This window comes from Astyanax mexicanus, chromosome 13 (genome assembly GCF_023375975.1).
Source record: "Astyanax mexicanus isolate ESR-SI-001 chromosome 13, AstMex3_surface, whole genome shotgun sequence".
NCBI classification, from domain to species: Eukaryota; Metazoa; Chordata; class Actinopteri; order Characiformes; family Acestrorhamphidae; genus Astyanax; species Astyanax mexicanus.
The window spans coordinates 4682454-4698980 of NC_064420.1; the positions used below are offsets into that span (position 1 = coordinate 4682454).

At 37.1% G+C, this 16527-nt stretch overlaps 1 protein-coding gene across 5 annotated transcripts in view; it reads left to right on the forward strand.

Moving 5' to 3' along the window:
* camk1gb (calcium/calmodulin-dependent protein kinase IGb) overlaps nucleotides 1–16527 on the forward strand; it is a 59144-nt gene that overhangs the window by 21417 nt on the left and 21200 nt on the right. Inside the window, exon 1 of one of the 5 annotated variants that reach the window (XM_022677226.2) lies at nucleotides 9162–9247. The exons of 2 other annotated variants lie outside the window; for them this stretch is intronic. In XM_022677226.2, the coding sequence (XP_022532947.1) occupies nucleotides 9187–9247 (61 nt within the window). In that variant the 5' untranslated portion in view covers nucleotides 9162–9186. Of the gene's footprint in view, nucleotides 1–9161; nucleotides 9248–11244; nucleotides 11340–12381; nucleotides 12500–16527 lie in introns of those variants that run through there. 2 more of the 5 variants (XM_007258787.4, XM_007258785.4) reach the window with 2 other exon arrangements.

Here is a 16527-nt window from a genome sequence, read left to right on the forward strand (position 1 = left end):
CCTTAGATACAGTATAACAGAGAAATGAAGAAAGAGAGAGAGAGAGATTTCCAGCCTGTCATCATGTCTTCCTTTAATGCTATTTTCTTTAATGCTACATCTCTTTCTCGTCACCAGCACTGATGAAATCTTATAACGGCTGCTCACAGTGTTATCGCCTTGCTGGCTAATCCTGCCCCCCACGTGTAATCACATTAACTCAGTATTAATATGATATAGATGGAGATTAGAATGCCAGCCTGTGGTGCAGACATGTGGACCCAACACACAGCTACAATGGCCTGAGTGCTAGTCCAGTCCCACACGGAAATTTAAAAAATATCATTGAAAAATTATTTTATTTTGACTATGGCTTACAGCCAATGATAAAACCCATTGGGTTTCACCAAATATTGATTTCTGAACTCTTAAAACTGTATGAATATGAACTTTTTGTTTTCTTTGCATTATTTGAGATCTGAAAGCTCTGACATTTCTCATTTTCTGTAAATAAATGCTCTAAATCACCATATTTTATTTGGAATTTGGGAGAAATGTTGTCTGTAGTTTATAGAATAAAACAACAATGTTCATTTTATTCAAACATAAACCTATAAATAGCAACATCAGAGAAACTGATTCAGAAACTGAAGTGCTCTCTTAGTTTTTTCCAGAGCTGTATTTATTTGGGATTAGTAGATTAGTATGACGCAACAAGAAAAAAAAATATACTTTGTCTTCTTACAATAAGTCGTTTTTTTTTTTTTTGTCATATGGGGAAAATGGATTTTTTTTTAAACATATATGCTTGCCAGAAGGACCCAATTAGCTAAATTTTTTTTTTTTTTTTAGCTTTCTACAGTAGTTAAATAAACTAGTCTCAAACATAAAATTAATTGGCCCATGTTTCTGTCTGGACTGGCTGTAGAAACTTTTGACTGGGATTCCCACCACCTCTTTTTCTATCTTTTTTATCAACTGATTGTACCACCTGGACCTGGACTAACCATCTGTGTGTGTGTAACTACAGGTTTTAAATAGGATCTCCGGTGGATTTCATGTATTACAGAGACTCTAAGACTAGGTCAGTGGCTAAACTGCACTTAGTTATTGGTGTAAAAATGTCTTTATTTTAAAATGTTTCTTCACAGTGCTGTTAGCCAATCAGAGGTGATATGTTTTATGTATGAACAGTCATGAGCAAGAGTCAAAATCCTATTGTCCTCCACTTCTTCACTGGACTAAAGCATGGTTATACCAGATCACCGGAGCTCTTTTTTTTTCACAAAACAGCTCACAGGGCATTCATTCATACTAGGGGCCACAACTAGACATGGTAAAATGAATGGAAAATCATTTACCAAGAAAAGCCAGAGCTGAATGTACCTTCAGAAGAGGCTGTAGTCCTTTGGGGTGTGTACTAAACTCTATGGACACTCTACTACTCTACTGTGGAAAATGCTACATCCTGTGATGTTGTGTTCTGGGGCAACCATATCAACAGAACACAACAGAACACAGACTGATTAAGACGCCTGCCTCTGTTATAGGAATAATGTGGAATTCTCTGGAGGTTGTGGTGGAACAGATGTTCCTCAGATCAGATGAGAATCACATTCATTTTATTCTAAGTATGTTACACATATGAGGAATTAGCCTTGGATAATGCTCACATGTGTGAGAGTTCACAAGTATTAAAATAAATAAGATAAAATAGGGAAAAAACACCGTTTATTTGGTTGAGTAAAGCACTTCTTTTTATTTACAGTAAGCTTAGATTAGCAGATTTACACTAAGGCTAGCTGCGGCCTTGTGGCTAGTCTACCAGCCGATAATACTCACCTCTGAACGGCAAAAGAGCTTGCGCTTAGTTAGTGCGGTTACCGGGTAATGCAAATGCTGCTCCATCAGTGCTAGCTGGGGTTAGCAGCAGGCTACAGTCTGATATACTCATCTCTGAATGGCAAAAGAGCTAGTGCTTAGCACAGTTAGCGGCTAATGCTAATACTGCTACTACTTCAGCAGCGTGGCTTTACTGCTCATTACAGCCTGACTGGTAAAATTTACACATAAGGTGCACTGACGATTTTTGGGAACATTAAAGGATTTTTTAAAAACTTTTTTGGACGAAATAATAAATGTGATTTATTAGCACAGGGAAAATTAACTGTTGGAATATTAGGGACACTTTACATAAAAAGGCAGTTTTAAGGATAAAATGAAGATGATAGACGGAGGGACATACTGTCTGTCTATTTTTGTTCTTCTTTCCCTCTCATTGCCCCTCCCCCTCTCATTGGCCCATCCTCCCTTCCTTCATCCCTCATTCCTCTACTTGTGTTAGTTATGTAAGACATTAACGCATCACTGGCAGACTAATCCTCACCCCCAGTGACATATGCTTCACTGCTGCATTGTTTTAACTGTGAGGGTCGGTGAGAAAAGTTCTGAAACAGTAATGAAGGTCAGTGACATCACTCCTAGATTAATAACATGCCTGACAGATTCTGTGATTTTGTGTGGCTGACAATAATCTGATTACAAAACACTGCACTCATGAAAAATTACGTAACATTTCATCATTTCTTCCTATACAAAATGATTACACTGTAACTACATTACACTGTGAGTGTATTTGAGTAGTAGTTGAAGTAATGCAATATATTTTAAATAAGAAAATTGTATAATCTAACTTCTCTATTACTTAAATGAATGAAGTCACTGTAACTTAAATATCACCTAATTCCCTTAAATTGTCTGTATTTAGTTCAGTGTCTTATTTAAGCTCAGATCATTGAAGTTATTAATGCTGAAATTATTTTAGTTTGTTTGCTTTACATTCAACTTAAATCGATTAAATCGATTTAGATGTTACAATTATCTGTTATTAATTGAATCATTTTATTTAAGCTGGTTCTTCAGTGTAGTTTAGGTGTGCTTATTTAACAGGAACAACATTAAAGACACTATTGCTATGGCAATTTATGTTTTCTATTAAAAAAAGCAGATCCTTAAATCTTGTAAATGAACAGCAATTAATTAATGAACAGTACTTTCAATAGAATGTCTGTACTAATTATTATTTACTCTAGTTAAGACATTTTTCTAACTGTTTCATTATTAATCAACAATTTTTACTACATTCTTAAGCATTAAAAGTTTGTATAGTTTAATTGTGTCTTAACTAGTGTTGACTATTTATAAATAATGAACCAATGTTTATTAATGTTATATTATTAAAGTACTGTTACTGGAGTGACCAGGGGTAGGTGTGTTTTGGGAATAACCATGACTTTGCACTATGTGCACTATGACTTTTCCGGATTGCTATTTCAGGGGTGCAGCTACCTGGACGTGTCCAACACTTCTCATTAAAGGAAACTGCCCTATCTGCTTGTTGACTCATTAATTCTGTTTTTTGTAAATGTAAAAGTCTGGATTGTGCACTGCTGCGTGTTAATGTGTGTGTGTAATAAGCAGGGGTGTTCATGCATTGGGGATGTGCCTGGGTTGACAATTCACTGCCAAGATAGCAATGAACGTCTGACTGTTCACATCTTTCTAGGTTGCATTTAGTCAGTGGAGAACCTGTGTTTTCCATTGCCAAGATAGCAATACACCAAAAATTTACCAGAACACACATCATTTTTAGAACACTATATACCAATCAGCGTAAATATATTCGAAGCACTGTTGCTATTTAAATGAAACAGGCAGAAGGAGTAAAAATAGACCATTGGTGAGGTGTAAGATAGCAATGAGCATCATGATGTTTTTTATAAATTGTTAAAATGTGTTTTATGTTCAACTGTAAATAAAATACAGGTATACAAGCTTTACAATTCATTGCATTCTATTTTTATTTATGTTTTATACATTGTCACTTTTCTGTGAATTTGTAGCTGTAAATTGCATACTAAAACCCCCACAGCTCTCAGAGTGCGATATCTCAGGCAGATGCGTTCCTGTTATGCATGCTCTTATTCTGACATTTTGTGAAATGCTAACACAGCACATGATGAGACACTGCTAATCTGTAGCCATGGCGACAGCAGCATCCTCCCTCTGCTGGAGAGTTACAAGGGCACTGCAAAGTTCACCTGCACACAGTATTTTTACCTTTCCCCTTATTAGGATGACCCTAACTCAACTGCTATGAATGTAACGTCATATGACGTTACATGACATGACATGACAGTCCATCACACAATATTAATTAGGGAGAAGACCTGTTCTGAAAAAGCTGTGTCCATCCCCATGAGGAAGATCACATTTTTATTTTCATTTAAAATTGCATCCCAATTTTTTCCAATTTACAAGGACAATTTCCCAACCCACTTATTTAGAACTACCCCTGTCACTAGTAATGCCCCAACGCCAGGAAGGTGAAGAATAGCACATGCATCCTCTGATACATGTGAAGTCAGTCATTGCCGAGTAGCATCACAGCACACTCGGAGGAAAGCGCAGCGACTCTGTTCTGATACATCAGCTCACAGATGCTTTGTGCTGATCAACATCACCCTAGGAGCGATGAAAGGAAAGAGCGCCATCTATTGTACCCACCCAGAGAGAGCAAGGCCAATTGTTCTCTCTCAGGGCTCCGGTAGCTGATGGCAAGCTGCATGAACAGGATTCGAACCATCGCTCTTGTGATCATAGTGGCAGCACCTTAATCTGTAGGACCACTCAGAGCCGTTATTTCTTCATTTAATTGATTTTCTTCTTTGTGCAAAACCACACTCGCGCGCGCGCGGAGAGGGCTGGCTGCGCGCGCGGGGGCAGAGCTACGCGCGCGCGGGGAGAGCTACGCGCGCGAGGAGGCAAAACACTCGCGAGAGTGGAATTTGCCACGCCTTCGGCTTGACAGTCGGGGGAGGTACCCAGACAGGATTGGCTACGGCTGTTTTCCGGAAGTGGATTGACCTTGGCCCTTATGGACGTCCCTAACAGGTCCTATTTATTTATGGTGGAGTGCAAATGCCGATTCATTAGCAATGGATTCATATTTATTAAAACGTGTACAAATGTACATTTAGGTACATACTTGCTGCTGTCCTTGTAGCGCCATTTTTCTGAAGTGGGCCTTCTGTGTCTTATTCCCGGGTTTTTCGTGCAAGTGCTATGACATTGACAAACAGCCAATCACAATCCACTTCCGGAAAACAGCCGTAGCCAATCCTGTCTGGGTCCCTCCCCCGACTGTCAAGCCGAAGGCGTGGCAAATTCCACTCTCGCGAGTGTTTTGCCTCCTCGCGCGCGTAGCCCTCTCGGCGCGCGCGCGAGTGTGGTTTTGCTTGCGCCAAGTGACTTTGCTCGCTCGCGAATTTTGACACGGTTTTGACGCCATAGAAGAGCTGCCAAAAGACAACGAGGAGGAGCAGAGCCAGGAGGACAGCTCAAGGCAACACAGACCTTATCTGAACCCCTGAAATATTCAAATTAGAAGAGTATGTATGCATTGTATCCCAGAGCTTTACTTCTACTACTTACTTCTAATAGAAGTAAGAAGGCTTTTTTTTCTCCTTTAAAATTTCCATTTTTGAGATACAAAGTTTGCGACAATATGCAAGATTCGATAAATTCCAGGAACTAGGGCTGATTGTTTTAGTAATTGATTAATATGTCTATATTTATTTTTCAATTAATCGATTATCAATACGGTGAAACGAAGGGGAAAAAAGCTAAATTTTATATTCAGCATTTTATTTGGTGTAATTGTATATTAGTGTTTACATGAGGAATTATCCTGACAGTTACATTAATTTTATTATTGTCATTATTTAAAAATGATTTGGAACTGCTGGTGGAGCTGACACGTTTAAGGTGGAATTTAAGGTGGAAGTGAAAACTCGGGGGGAAAATGCCAATGATAACTTGTTCGCTAAACCGGACTGAGACACATCTTGTTTAACATCTCTAGCAGGCACTAGGAACATTGAGTGAAAAAAATAGAATTAATGTTTAATTATGAACTTTTTATGGATCTCATTCATCCATGGCTCCAACATGCATTCAGCTTAATAAAATCTGCAAATAAAGACAATGCAGCACTAGACTATAGCGAATATGAACAGTGCAATAATACTAGGACATACTGTAAAATACAGTAATAGTTTGGAGACTGCAAGGATGCAATTAATACAGCAGTGTGGAGCGCAGCAGAGTCACAGCCCCAGGGAAAAAGCACCTCCTGAGTCTGGTGATGCGAGAGCAGAGGCTCCTGTAAAGCCTGACAGATGGGAGGAGGGTAAAAGGTACATGATTTGGATGAGAAACGTCCTTGATGGTGTTTCTCATTTTTCCCAAGAAGTGCATATGCAAACTCTTTCAGTGGTGGGTGAATGGGTGATGCATTGGCCAGTTATATGTAGATATATATGTAGATATACGTTTTTAACATATATGAAATACCCCAAAAAAATGTGTGTGTACATATATTATACTGTAAATAACTAGTATTTAAGTATTGTTTTTCACATATATATGTTGAATTCATATAGGTTACACATATATATATATTTAATTTTTATATGAAAGGTTATTAAAACCACATACTGCTTACACAGCAGTGGGTGGAGTTCTAGACATAATGCATTGTAGTCTCTCTTCAAAGCTTTCTGTAGAAGGTATTGTTGTATTTACTTTTTCAAAGTTTCAAAGTGACTCCACCCTTAGCTCAAATTTGAAAAAAGCTAAAAAAAAAAATGGGATTGGTAGTTTGGGAGGGTCACTGGGTGATGTATGGGTTTAGAGGCAGGGCAGAAGGGAGAGCTGATTGGCTGAGCTAGAGAATTGTGCAAGGTTAGGACATGTTTATAACCATTTTAAGCAGGTCTGGTACGTTTTCATTACTTAAAAAATAAAAAATATATGGGTTTGTTTTTAGTGGTTCTTTAAGGTTTGATGTTTATGATGAGTTTGTTGTTGTTAAAGCATCATTAAGTAGTTCATCATGCAGTACCTCACTATCACCAGTAGTCTCCTCTCTGATCTGTCTTAATCAGTCTTAATGCTATAACTGGATTCATCCACTTAATGGTTTTAAGTGTTATAAGTGTGAGATAAACCAATAAAAAAAGCATTTTCATAAAAAAAAAATGTTGTTTTTCTTTAAATATCTATATTCTATATGTGTAAAAAGGATGTCTGTCATGTTTGTGTCATACATAATTAATGGGGAAGACATGTGCTGACTGGTCTAGATATTAAATCTGCTAGACATTTGCTTTTTAGTGATTCATTAGTGATTCGTTGGTGATCACTCTGCATCAAGAAGCTGGCAATCTACAAAAAACAGTCAACAACTGACAAAAACAGGCTAAAATCATAAAAAAAAAGTGTAAACTAGGCCAGACACACACTCTACATCAGCTCCAGTGATGCACTAGATGGGAGGGGGATGGTTGGGGGATGTGGAGTGGAGTGTTGCCTGGCTCCTAAGCCTCCTAAAGCCCACAATGACTTTCCTAGATTTCTGAGTGTCGGGTATCAGGTTGTTGTCATCACACCTTGCGTCCAGGTGCTGCACCATGTCCCTGTAGGCCGTCTCATCAGCACCTCTCATCACCATGGTGTTGTGTTGCTCTAGAGCAATTCTTTTTCACTGCACGCATGCATAGCGTCGCTGTCCAATGAAAAACAAGCATCTTCATTTTTGTTGATTTTTAGTTTACATTACATTTGGCAGACGCTTTTGTCCAAAGCGACTTACAATAGTGAAGTACAAAAGTAATAGAAGTTAGAGATAAAAACATCTTTAGACAGGGCCTAAATGAGATCAAAGGGAAATAATGGGATAGAGAAATAAAGGAGGGGAAGAAGAAATTGAGGTTAGAAGTTGTTAAGAGTTATTTAGAGGTGTTAAGAGAGTAAGTGCTCTTTGAAGAGCTCTGTCTTCAGTAGTTTATTAAAGATAGTGAGGAACGCTCCTGATCTGGTAGTAGAAGGTAGTTAGTTAGAGGTGTTAGGAGAGTAAGTGCTCTTTGAAGAGCTCTGTCTTCAGTAGTTTATTAAAGATAGTGAGGAACGCTCCTGATCTGGTAGTAGAAGGTAGTTAGTTAGAGGTGTTAGGAGAGTAAGTGCTCTTTGAAGAGCTCTGTCTTCAGGAGTTTATTAAAGATAGTGAGGAACGCTCCTGATCTGGTAGTAGAAGGTAGTTAGTTAGAGGTGTTAGGAGAGTAAGTGCTCTTTGAAGAGCTCTGTCTTCAGTAGTTTATTAAAGATAGTGAAGAACGCTCCTGATCTGGTAGTAGAAGGTAGTTAGTTAGAGGTGTTAGGAGAGTAAGTGCTCTTTGAAGAGCTCTGTCTTCAGTAGTTTATTAAAGATAGTGAAGAACGCTCCTGATCTGGTAGTAGAAGATAGTTAGTTAGAGGTGTTAGGAGAGTAGGTGCTCTTTAAAGAGCTCTGTCTTCAGTAGTTTATTAAAGATAGTGAGAGATGCTCCTGATCTGGTAGTAGAAGGTAGTTAGTTAGAGGTGTTAGGAGAGTAGGTGCTCTTTGAAGAGCTCGGTTTTCAGGAGTTTATTAAAGATAGTGAGAGATTCAGGAGTGAATGCAGGTAGAAAGGAATCTGTTCTGTCATCACCTTGTAGGTGATTGTACGGGTTTACTACATAATTTGAACACACAAAGTATCATCTCCCTGTGTCTGCGTGAGTTTCCTCTGGGGACTCTGGTTTCCTTCCACAGTCCAAAAAACATGGAGATCAGTTAAATTGGATACTCTAAATTTCCCTGACAATTTGAGTACTGTAAATTGATTTGTATATGTATGTATAGGTATGTGTATTGCACCAAACAAGTACAAACAAACCACCACAGTGCTGGTGTAAAAACACCATTCATCCATCTAATGTCTTGGACCACTTCTTCCTCATCCTCTCAGTCTGTAATGGAACAAATCTCATGTCCGTCCACGGAGGATAAAACAGCGTAAACCCTGTAGAATATCTACAAACAACTCTATTCCCACTCACACATGACACCACTGCTAAAATAAAAAAAAAAATCTCAGGAGAGCCCACCAGCATCACGTCTGCTCATCCCTCTATGGCAACGTCAAACACAGAGGTTTGTAATTAACAAGTTGTCTGGCATAGGTTGCGTTTTACCTCACCAGAGACTCCGGAAATCCAACAGAGATCCTGGTGAGCTGCTTTCCGTTAAAGGGTATCAGCCATCAGTCGCATGTTTTTTCTCCTGAAATGGGGTCCTACATCATGGAAACATATGAAATTCTGGATAACAGAAGACGGTATTACTCAGGTAAGTCTGTTTACTCTGGAGCTTTCTGACTGAAACCTTGCTTTTACCTCCTCAGCATGAAGTAAACTGGATTTAGCTTATTTACTGTATAGGTCACTCTGTATAGTGGAAGAAATTAAAGTAAAATCTATAAACAATAAGAATTCAGCTCAAATTGATCTGCTAATGTGAGAATCATGGGATGTATTCGCTGTTCGATAAATCTTTGCACTCAGTTTCCATGTAAAATCTGTTTAACCCTCTATGTCAATTATATTTTTGGAGTAAATATATAATTGTGGAATTTTATTCCAAAGTGGAGTCCAAGTGGACATATGAAACATACATTTCTATTTCGACTTTTGATTACAAGCTGGTCATTTGAATCAAGTGTTTTAAAGCAAGGAAGCATCCAGAACATGAAGTAGGGTAGGAGGAGGGAGATGAGAACCACTGCTTCATCATGATTAATCTAACAAAAGTGGTCTACCAGCAAAAGGCAGAAAATAAAAAAACATGAATTAAAACACCATTTAAAAGAAGAATATAAGAAAATAGTAAGAATATAAACAGGCAAATATAATTCTTTACATATTTGTGCGCATATACATTTATTTTTAGTTTATGACCCACTTGTACATCTCAATATATTGAATGTAGCTATGTCTTGTAACATTATATTAAAATGAATACATCAAAGAGGTAGAGTAACACTATGCAGAAATTTAGAAAGAAAAATGTTACAGCATATTTTACTGACTGTCGCTCATTCAGTCTATGCCTGTTTTTAACTTATTAATTAATTAATTAATTAATTAATTTGCTCCTCAGCTAAAATACAATACAATAAATGAATATGAAATACTTTAATAATTAATTTGAATATTTCTTTTGAGCACCTGTCAGCCCTAGTCTGTACAAATTCCTACCAGAAAGTGACTCTAAACTGTTTTTTTCTATTTCACATTAAACAAAAAAAACTGGTCCAATTGATATATCTATTTAAGAGTCCCAGTTTACAGCCTGTGTATGAGTTCAGAGCTAACTGAGTAACTGAAGACGCTCCACTGCTGCAGGCTGGAGCTGTAAATATTTTAGAGCCTGCATTGAGATGCGCATGCTAAATAAGCCTTTCAGGATAATGAACTTATAATGAGCTAACACTGGCTAGCTTTGGCTAATGTAGCCAACAGTACTAGCTAACCTAATGTAGGTAGCTAGTTAACAGATGACAAAGTTATATAAAATCTACGTCAAATAGTTTATGATATAAAGTTGATATAATGTAAATAGCCCTATTTGACTTAGGTTTTAATCCGTACTAGTGGAAAGTACTGTAGTACTCAACTAAGTAAAGAAAAAATATGTAATAAAAGGGGCATTAAACCCCCTGACTTTGGCCTACTCCACCTTCAGCTCAATTTTGAAAGGGGGTAAAAAATAGGAGGGTTAGTTTGGGAGGGGCACTGGGTGATGTATGGGTTTAGAAGCTGGGAAGGAGGGAGAGCTGAATGGCTGGTATTATTGATTGTCTGATTTGCATATTGTGATGTTTCTGTGCACCAAAGTACACGGACACATGTACTTTGTATGTTTCATTAGTTAAAAGGAACAAAATATGATTTAGTGGCTCTTAAAACAAAACAAAACAAAACAAAAACATAATGATGAAACTGGCTCTCATCAGCAAATGCACAGTTAATCAAGTTAATCAAAGTTAGCAGCCTAAAGAAAAAGCAAGTTAACGGCTCCAGATAAGAGCACCTATAAATGCTTCAATAAATTAGTATTTTTGTTTGTTTAACACTGTTTAACACTGTTTTACATGTTTACTACCCGATTCCTAATTAATTGTGTTCATTCATAGTCTAAATGAATTAAGAATTAATTTACAATGTAGGAAAAGGTTTTTGTAGGTAAAACCAACAGTGAGAGTGTGTGTCTCTGGTGGGAGCCCACCTGAGAAAGTGAAGCCCCTCCCCCGGCATGGGGAGGATGTGTAATCTGCGCGCGGGTTATTTCTGTGCCTCGGGGCTGAGCTGATCTGTCCAGACGGCAGCGCGCTTTTGGCAGGAGAGTCAGAGCGGGGCAGCGGGAGCGCGCACGGCTCTAGGTAAGTCAGAGTGGCGGGACCTCCGCAGCATCAGCAGCAGCAGCATCAGCAGCTGCAGCACGAGACCACCGGCCACGGGGCGGTCTGATCAAACCTGCCGCTGATTGAACCGGGGAGCTGCGTGTGTGCGTGCGCGTGTGAGTGTATCTGCTGGGTAGTGGTGCGTGCAGGGGTTGTCATTTAGTGGCAGGTAGTGTGTCTGTCAGTGGCGGGTACAGTGGGCTGTCAGTGGCTGGTTAGTGGCGGGTAAGGGTGCAGGCATGTGCTCATGTCCGTGTCTCTGAGGTCCGCGCCTCGTCCCAAGTACCCCTCGCTGCAGAACCACAAGTCCAGGGGGTGGGGCTGGATCTGATCCAACTCTTCCTACGTCGTGTTTTCATTGGTCTGAAGCAGATCGGACTCTTCCCCATCCGGTTTTACTCACTCGCCTTTCGGAGTCAAGTAAACAATCACGAACGTGAAAGTAAGTTCATAATAGACACATTTTCATTTTGCTAATACTATTAATTAGTTTCGTTGGGTGATTTTACTTAATTGAAAATCTGATTGCTTCTGTTTGTTCGCCGTTTTGATTGTGTATTAATATCTGTAATAATAAATGAACATGGTAGCTGGTAGATAAGACACTCATTGGCATCCTTTATTTTAATTATTTATTTTTTATTTTGTCTTTAGGCCCTTTTTATTAAAGATAAAAAATGAAATAGTTAATATTTATATAGGAAATGTACAGCATTTTATTATGTTTGTAATCACAGACATGTTCCTTCTTTTAAATCTGTATTGTGTGATTTAAATGTGCTACGTAGCAAATAACATTTTGATCTATAAACGGTAAAAGTCTTAAGGTTGGGTTCCAGGATTTATTTGATATGATAAAATAAGTCCTGGTCGGAAACGTAAGCGACACGTGTTAAGTTTAACGACGAATTGAAATGCGATGACTTAAAACCAATGAAAAGAAGATATGGGTGGTCAGGAGGTCAGGCTCCACCCCTTGGATCAGATCCAGCCCCACCCCCTGGACTTGTGGTTCTGCAGCGAGGGGTATCTCCCTCGTCCTCTCGATCTCGCGCACACCGTCCTGTACCGCTGCTGCCCCTGCCTCACTGCCCGCAGGGGGAAACGGGGCTCGTGCTGGAAGTGCTATAGACCTGAAGGTAAGATAAAGAAAAAAAGAAACACGAGGAGAAACTGCGCTGTAGTTTTACTGCACATATATATATATAAATATAAACACAATCTGCTCTCTTTTAAACACTCCCGCGCTCATCTGCATCTGCTGATTAACAGATAGAGAGATAGATACAGAGATAGAGAGATATGGAGATAGATAAAGAGAAAGAGAGAGAGATGCATAATTAAATGCAGAGTGCATCACCCTGGTTCAGTGCATGCCTGAATGAAGCTCACTGCAAGAGAAATGCTGCAGGATGCGTGTGTTTTTGTGTATGTACATACAGTATGCAATATATATATATATATATATATATATATATATATATATATATATATATATATATATATACTTGGAATGCGTTTGCGTATGTATATGCAGATCTGCATGCAAGTGTATACAAATGCTCTGGTTATCATAAAATTATATTTTAAAATCTGAAAAAGACAAATATTGGCTAGATAGATAGATAGATAGACAGACAGACAGACAGACAGACAGATAGGTAAAGATAGATAGATGGTGCCCTGAAGCCTAGTGATCATCCTAGTGCAACACGTTTTTTACATTGTGTCAGAATGTTGTGATGAATATTCTAAACTTTGAATAAATTGCTTATACTTGTCTTATAATATATTTCATAATATATTAATAATATATTTAGGTAGATAAATAGATATATAAATAAATTATATTATACAGACAGATAGTGCATGTCTTTCTTGCAAATTTACTGCAGGAAAATATACTGCCATATATGCATTTATGAGTGTGTGTATGCACTATATATAAAGAGAAACAGATCGATAGATCCTGCTGCAGTGCATGCCTTCATGAAAAAAAATTGAAATAGACAAATAGAATTAGAAATGTGTGTGTGTGTGGGGTGGGGGTAATTACTAATTACTTAGATTCTATTAAATATTAATATTATTTATTAATTGGTGCATATACTGTATGTATTTTAATTAGATAATATATATATATATATATATATATATATATATATATATATATATATATATATATATATATATATATATATATATATATATAAGAAAGTGCCCTATACTGCAGTGTGGTACATCATACTGGTGCAGTATGATTTATATGAATTATATAAATATATATATATATAATATATTTATGTGTGTGAGTGTAATTGCTTGTATTTATTTTCTATTTTAATATTTAATACACTGAAATGATTATACATACACACAATTACTGTTTTAAAATTACATTTCATTATATTTTAAAATAACACATATTTTAGTAAGTTCTATTGCTTTCCTTTCATTTTTAATTGCATGGTGAGTGAGTTGATGTGCACGATCCCCTCTGACCTTGGCTGACCCGGTTCTGTACAGCTCGGGACAGGCTGCAGACAGACAGATAGACAGACAGACAAATAGATAGACAAACAGACAAATAGATAGAGAGACAGACAGACAGATAGATAGACAGACAGATCATAGATCAGCACATCATGTCTTCATACTTGGAATATATATGTATACGTGTATTTATATATGCAAGTGCATGGATTGCTAGAATTATACATAAGGAAACCTTTCCTTTCATTTTTTTATTGCATGGTCAGTGAGCTTTTTTCTGCACTGCTCCTGCATTGCCAGTGAAGGCATTTGAGTGTTTTTTTTTTTTTGCTTTAGTGTAACATATTCAGCTGCTCTCCTTTTAATGAATCACAATATAATGACATAATTAAATGTTTCGTCAACAGATTTATTTGTCCGTCACTTTCAGAGGGAAATGAGAATAGGAATGATGTGTGGAATGGCTTAAAGCGCTGTTACCCTTTTCTTGGCACACGGCCGGTGGATTTGTACGCTCTCAGTGCTCTTTAATTGGATGTTCTCTTGTCTTCGGGTTACCCAATACAAACCTATTAAGTCAATTACTCTTCAAACCGCAGTATTGTGTTCAGCAGAATATTTGTATGGCCCCCTGCCTCTAGCTTCATTATAATTGTGTAATTATTCTGCCTGTATTTGATTTGATCTATTGTCTAAAACTGCAGTCGACTTCTTGACCCTTTCTTCTTGAGAGTTAATTCCTTTCAGGTTAAGTGAACAGATCAAGATTCTACTAACTGTTATATAAGGGAAAACAGGTCACAGCCTACGGACAAACTGGGGCCATGTATTAACTTCTAATCCTGTTCAGAGCGTTCGTGTTGATGACCTAACTCATGGCCACAGTTTCCACAAACTGCACAGCAATTACTGGAGAGTGGAGTGGATTTTTACTCTCAAATGGAAAATTGAATTCAGATTTGAATTAGTGCTGGGCGATGTGGCCAAAAATGCATATCATGGTATATCACAGTATTTTTATTATTATTATTATTTATTTATTTTATTTTTTTGGTATGACTGGGCTTCAATATAGGTTTGTGAGTTGCTGTACTGTTAGAAGTACATATAATAAAAAAAAATGAATTTAAATTAAAGCTTTGATTAGTATTGGGTTTACTGTTGTGTCCCACCAAATATATACACAATATATGAAGAAATCAGACTTTATTTTCAGAAAAAAAGTCTAAAGAATAGCTAAAAATAGATCATTTTAATTTTAATAAATAGTTCCATAAACACTATAAACAACCCTAAAATACTCCATATTTAAGTATTCAAAGAGATATTTCTCACAAGTTCTATTGCACAAATTAGATACAAGTTTAATATCAATTTACTGTATGCTATTTCTGAAGCCATTGTAGGCATTACAGTATTTAAATCAGCTACAATTCCCGTCTCTCTACTTTTATACTTTAAAATATTTATATTTTTAAAATTGAAAGTATTTGAAAGATAGTGGCACTTTGCTCACCCATTCAACTGCAATATTTTTCCAGTTTAATTCTAAGTCTAGGTTGAGGCCATAAATGTCTTTTTTATTTTGTCTATCAATTTCAATGGAAATTTTCCATTAAAATTAATATTAAATCTGTGACTAGGCTTAACCTTGGTCTGATTATTGGCATGCATCAAGCAGAGAAGACATCTATGAAACTACTTAACTACTTAAAACTGTCTAATGCATTATTAAAAAGTGGAAAAACAGTACACTGTAAAAAAAAAACTGTAGTTTTTACAGGAAAACGCTGGCAGCTGTGGTTACCAGAGTTTTCCTGTTAAAATTACAGACGATAAGTAAATAACTCTACTGAAAAAAAAAGTAAATTAATTTACAGTGATTGAAATCACTGCTAAATTACAATAATAATCTGTCAAGTTTACACAAATTAAATGTTAATTTTGCATAGCAGTGTTCTACATAAAAATACCCTTTCCTGCATTTTTTACCTCTAACAAATGTCTTATAGGGGAACATCAACTAACATGGATCAAAAAACTTTTAAATTACGATGATGACTTAAACATTTGGTGAAATAAATCAAATGGTAGAAAAGCAACACTAGAACTTAGGGATATGTTTAATAGTGAAAGTTAGAGCATTTCCACATGCACACAATATGAAGGGAATCTAAACAAAATTGGGACTAAACAGCTGTGTAGCTTAAAGAAAAACACTAATCTGTGAGACTAATCAGCAAAAATGGCTTAAATTTGCTTGGGAGCTTAAAGATTTGACTCCGAAGCAATGGAAGAAGGTCATGTGAAGGTCTGATGAATTAAGATTTACCCTGTTCAAGAGTGATTCGGGCATCAGGGTAAATGAGTGGCAGCTAAAGTGATGAACCCATCATGTCTAGTACCTACTGTACAAGCCTGTAGGGTTTGGGGCTATTATCTGGGGTTGCTGCAGCTGGCCAGGCTTAGGTTCAGCAACATTATGTGCTGAAAGAATGAGGTCAGCTGACTACCGGAATATACTGAATATAGATCAGATTATTCCATCAATGGATTTTTTTTTGTCCTAATGGCACAGACATATTCCTAAATGACAATACCACAGGGTTCATATGGTCATGGAAAATCCTGGAAAAGTCATGGAATTTCAAAATAGCAATTTCCAGACCTGGAT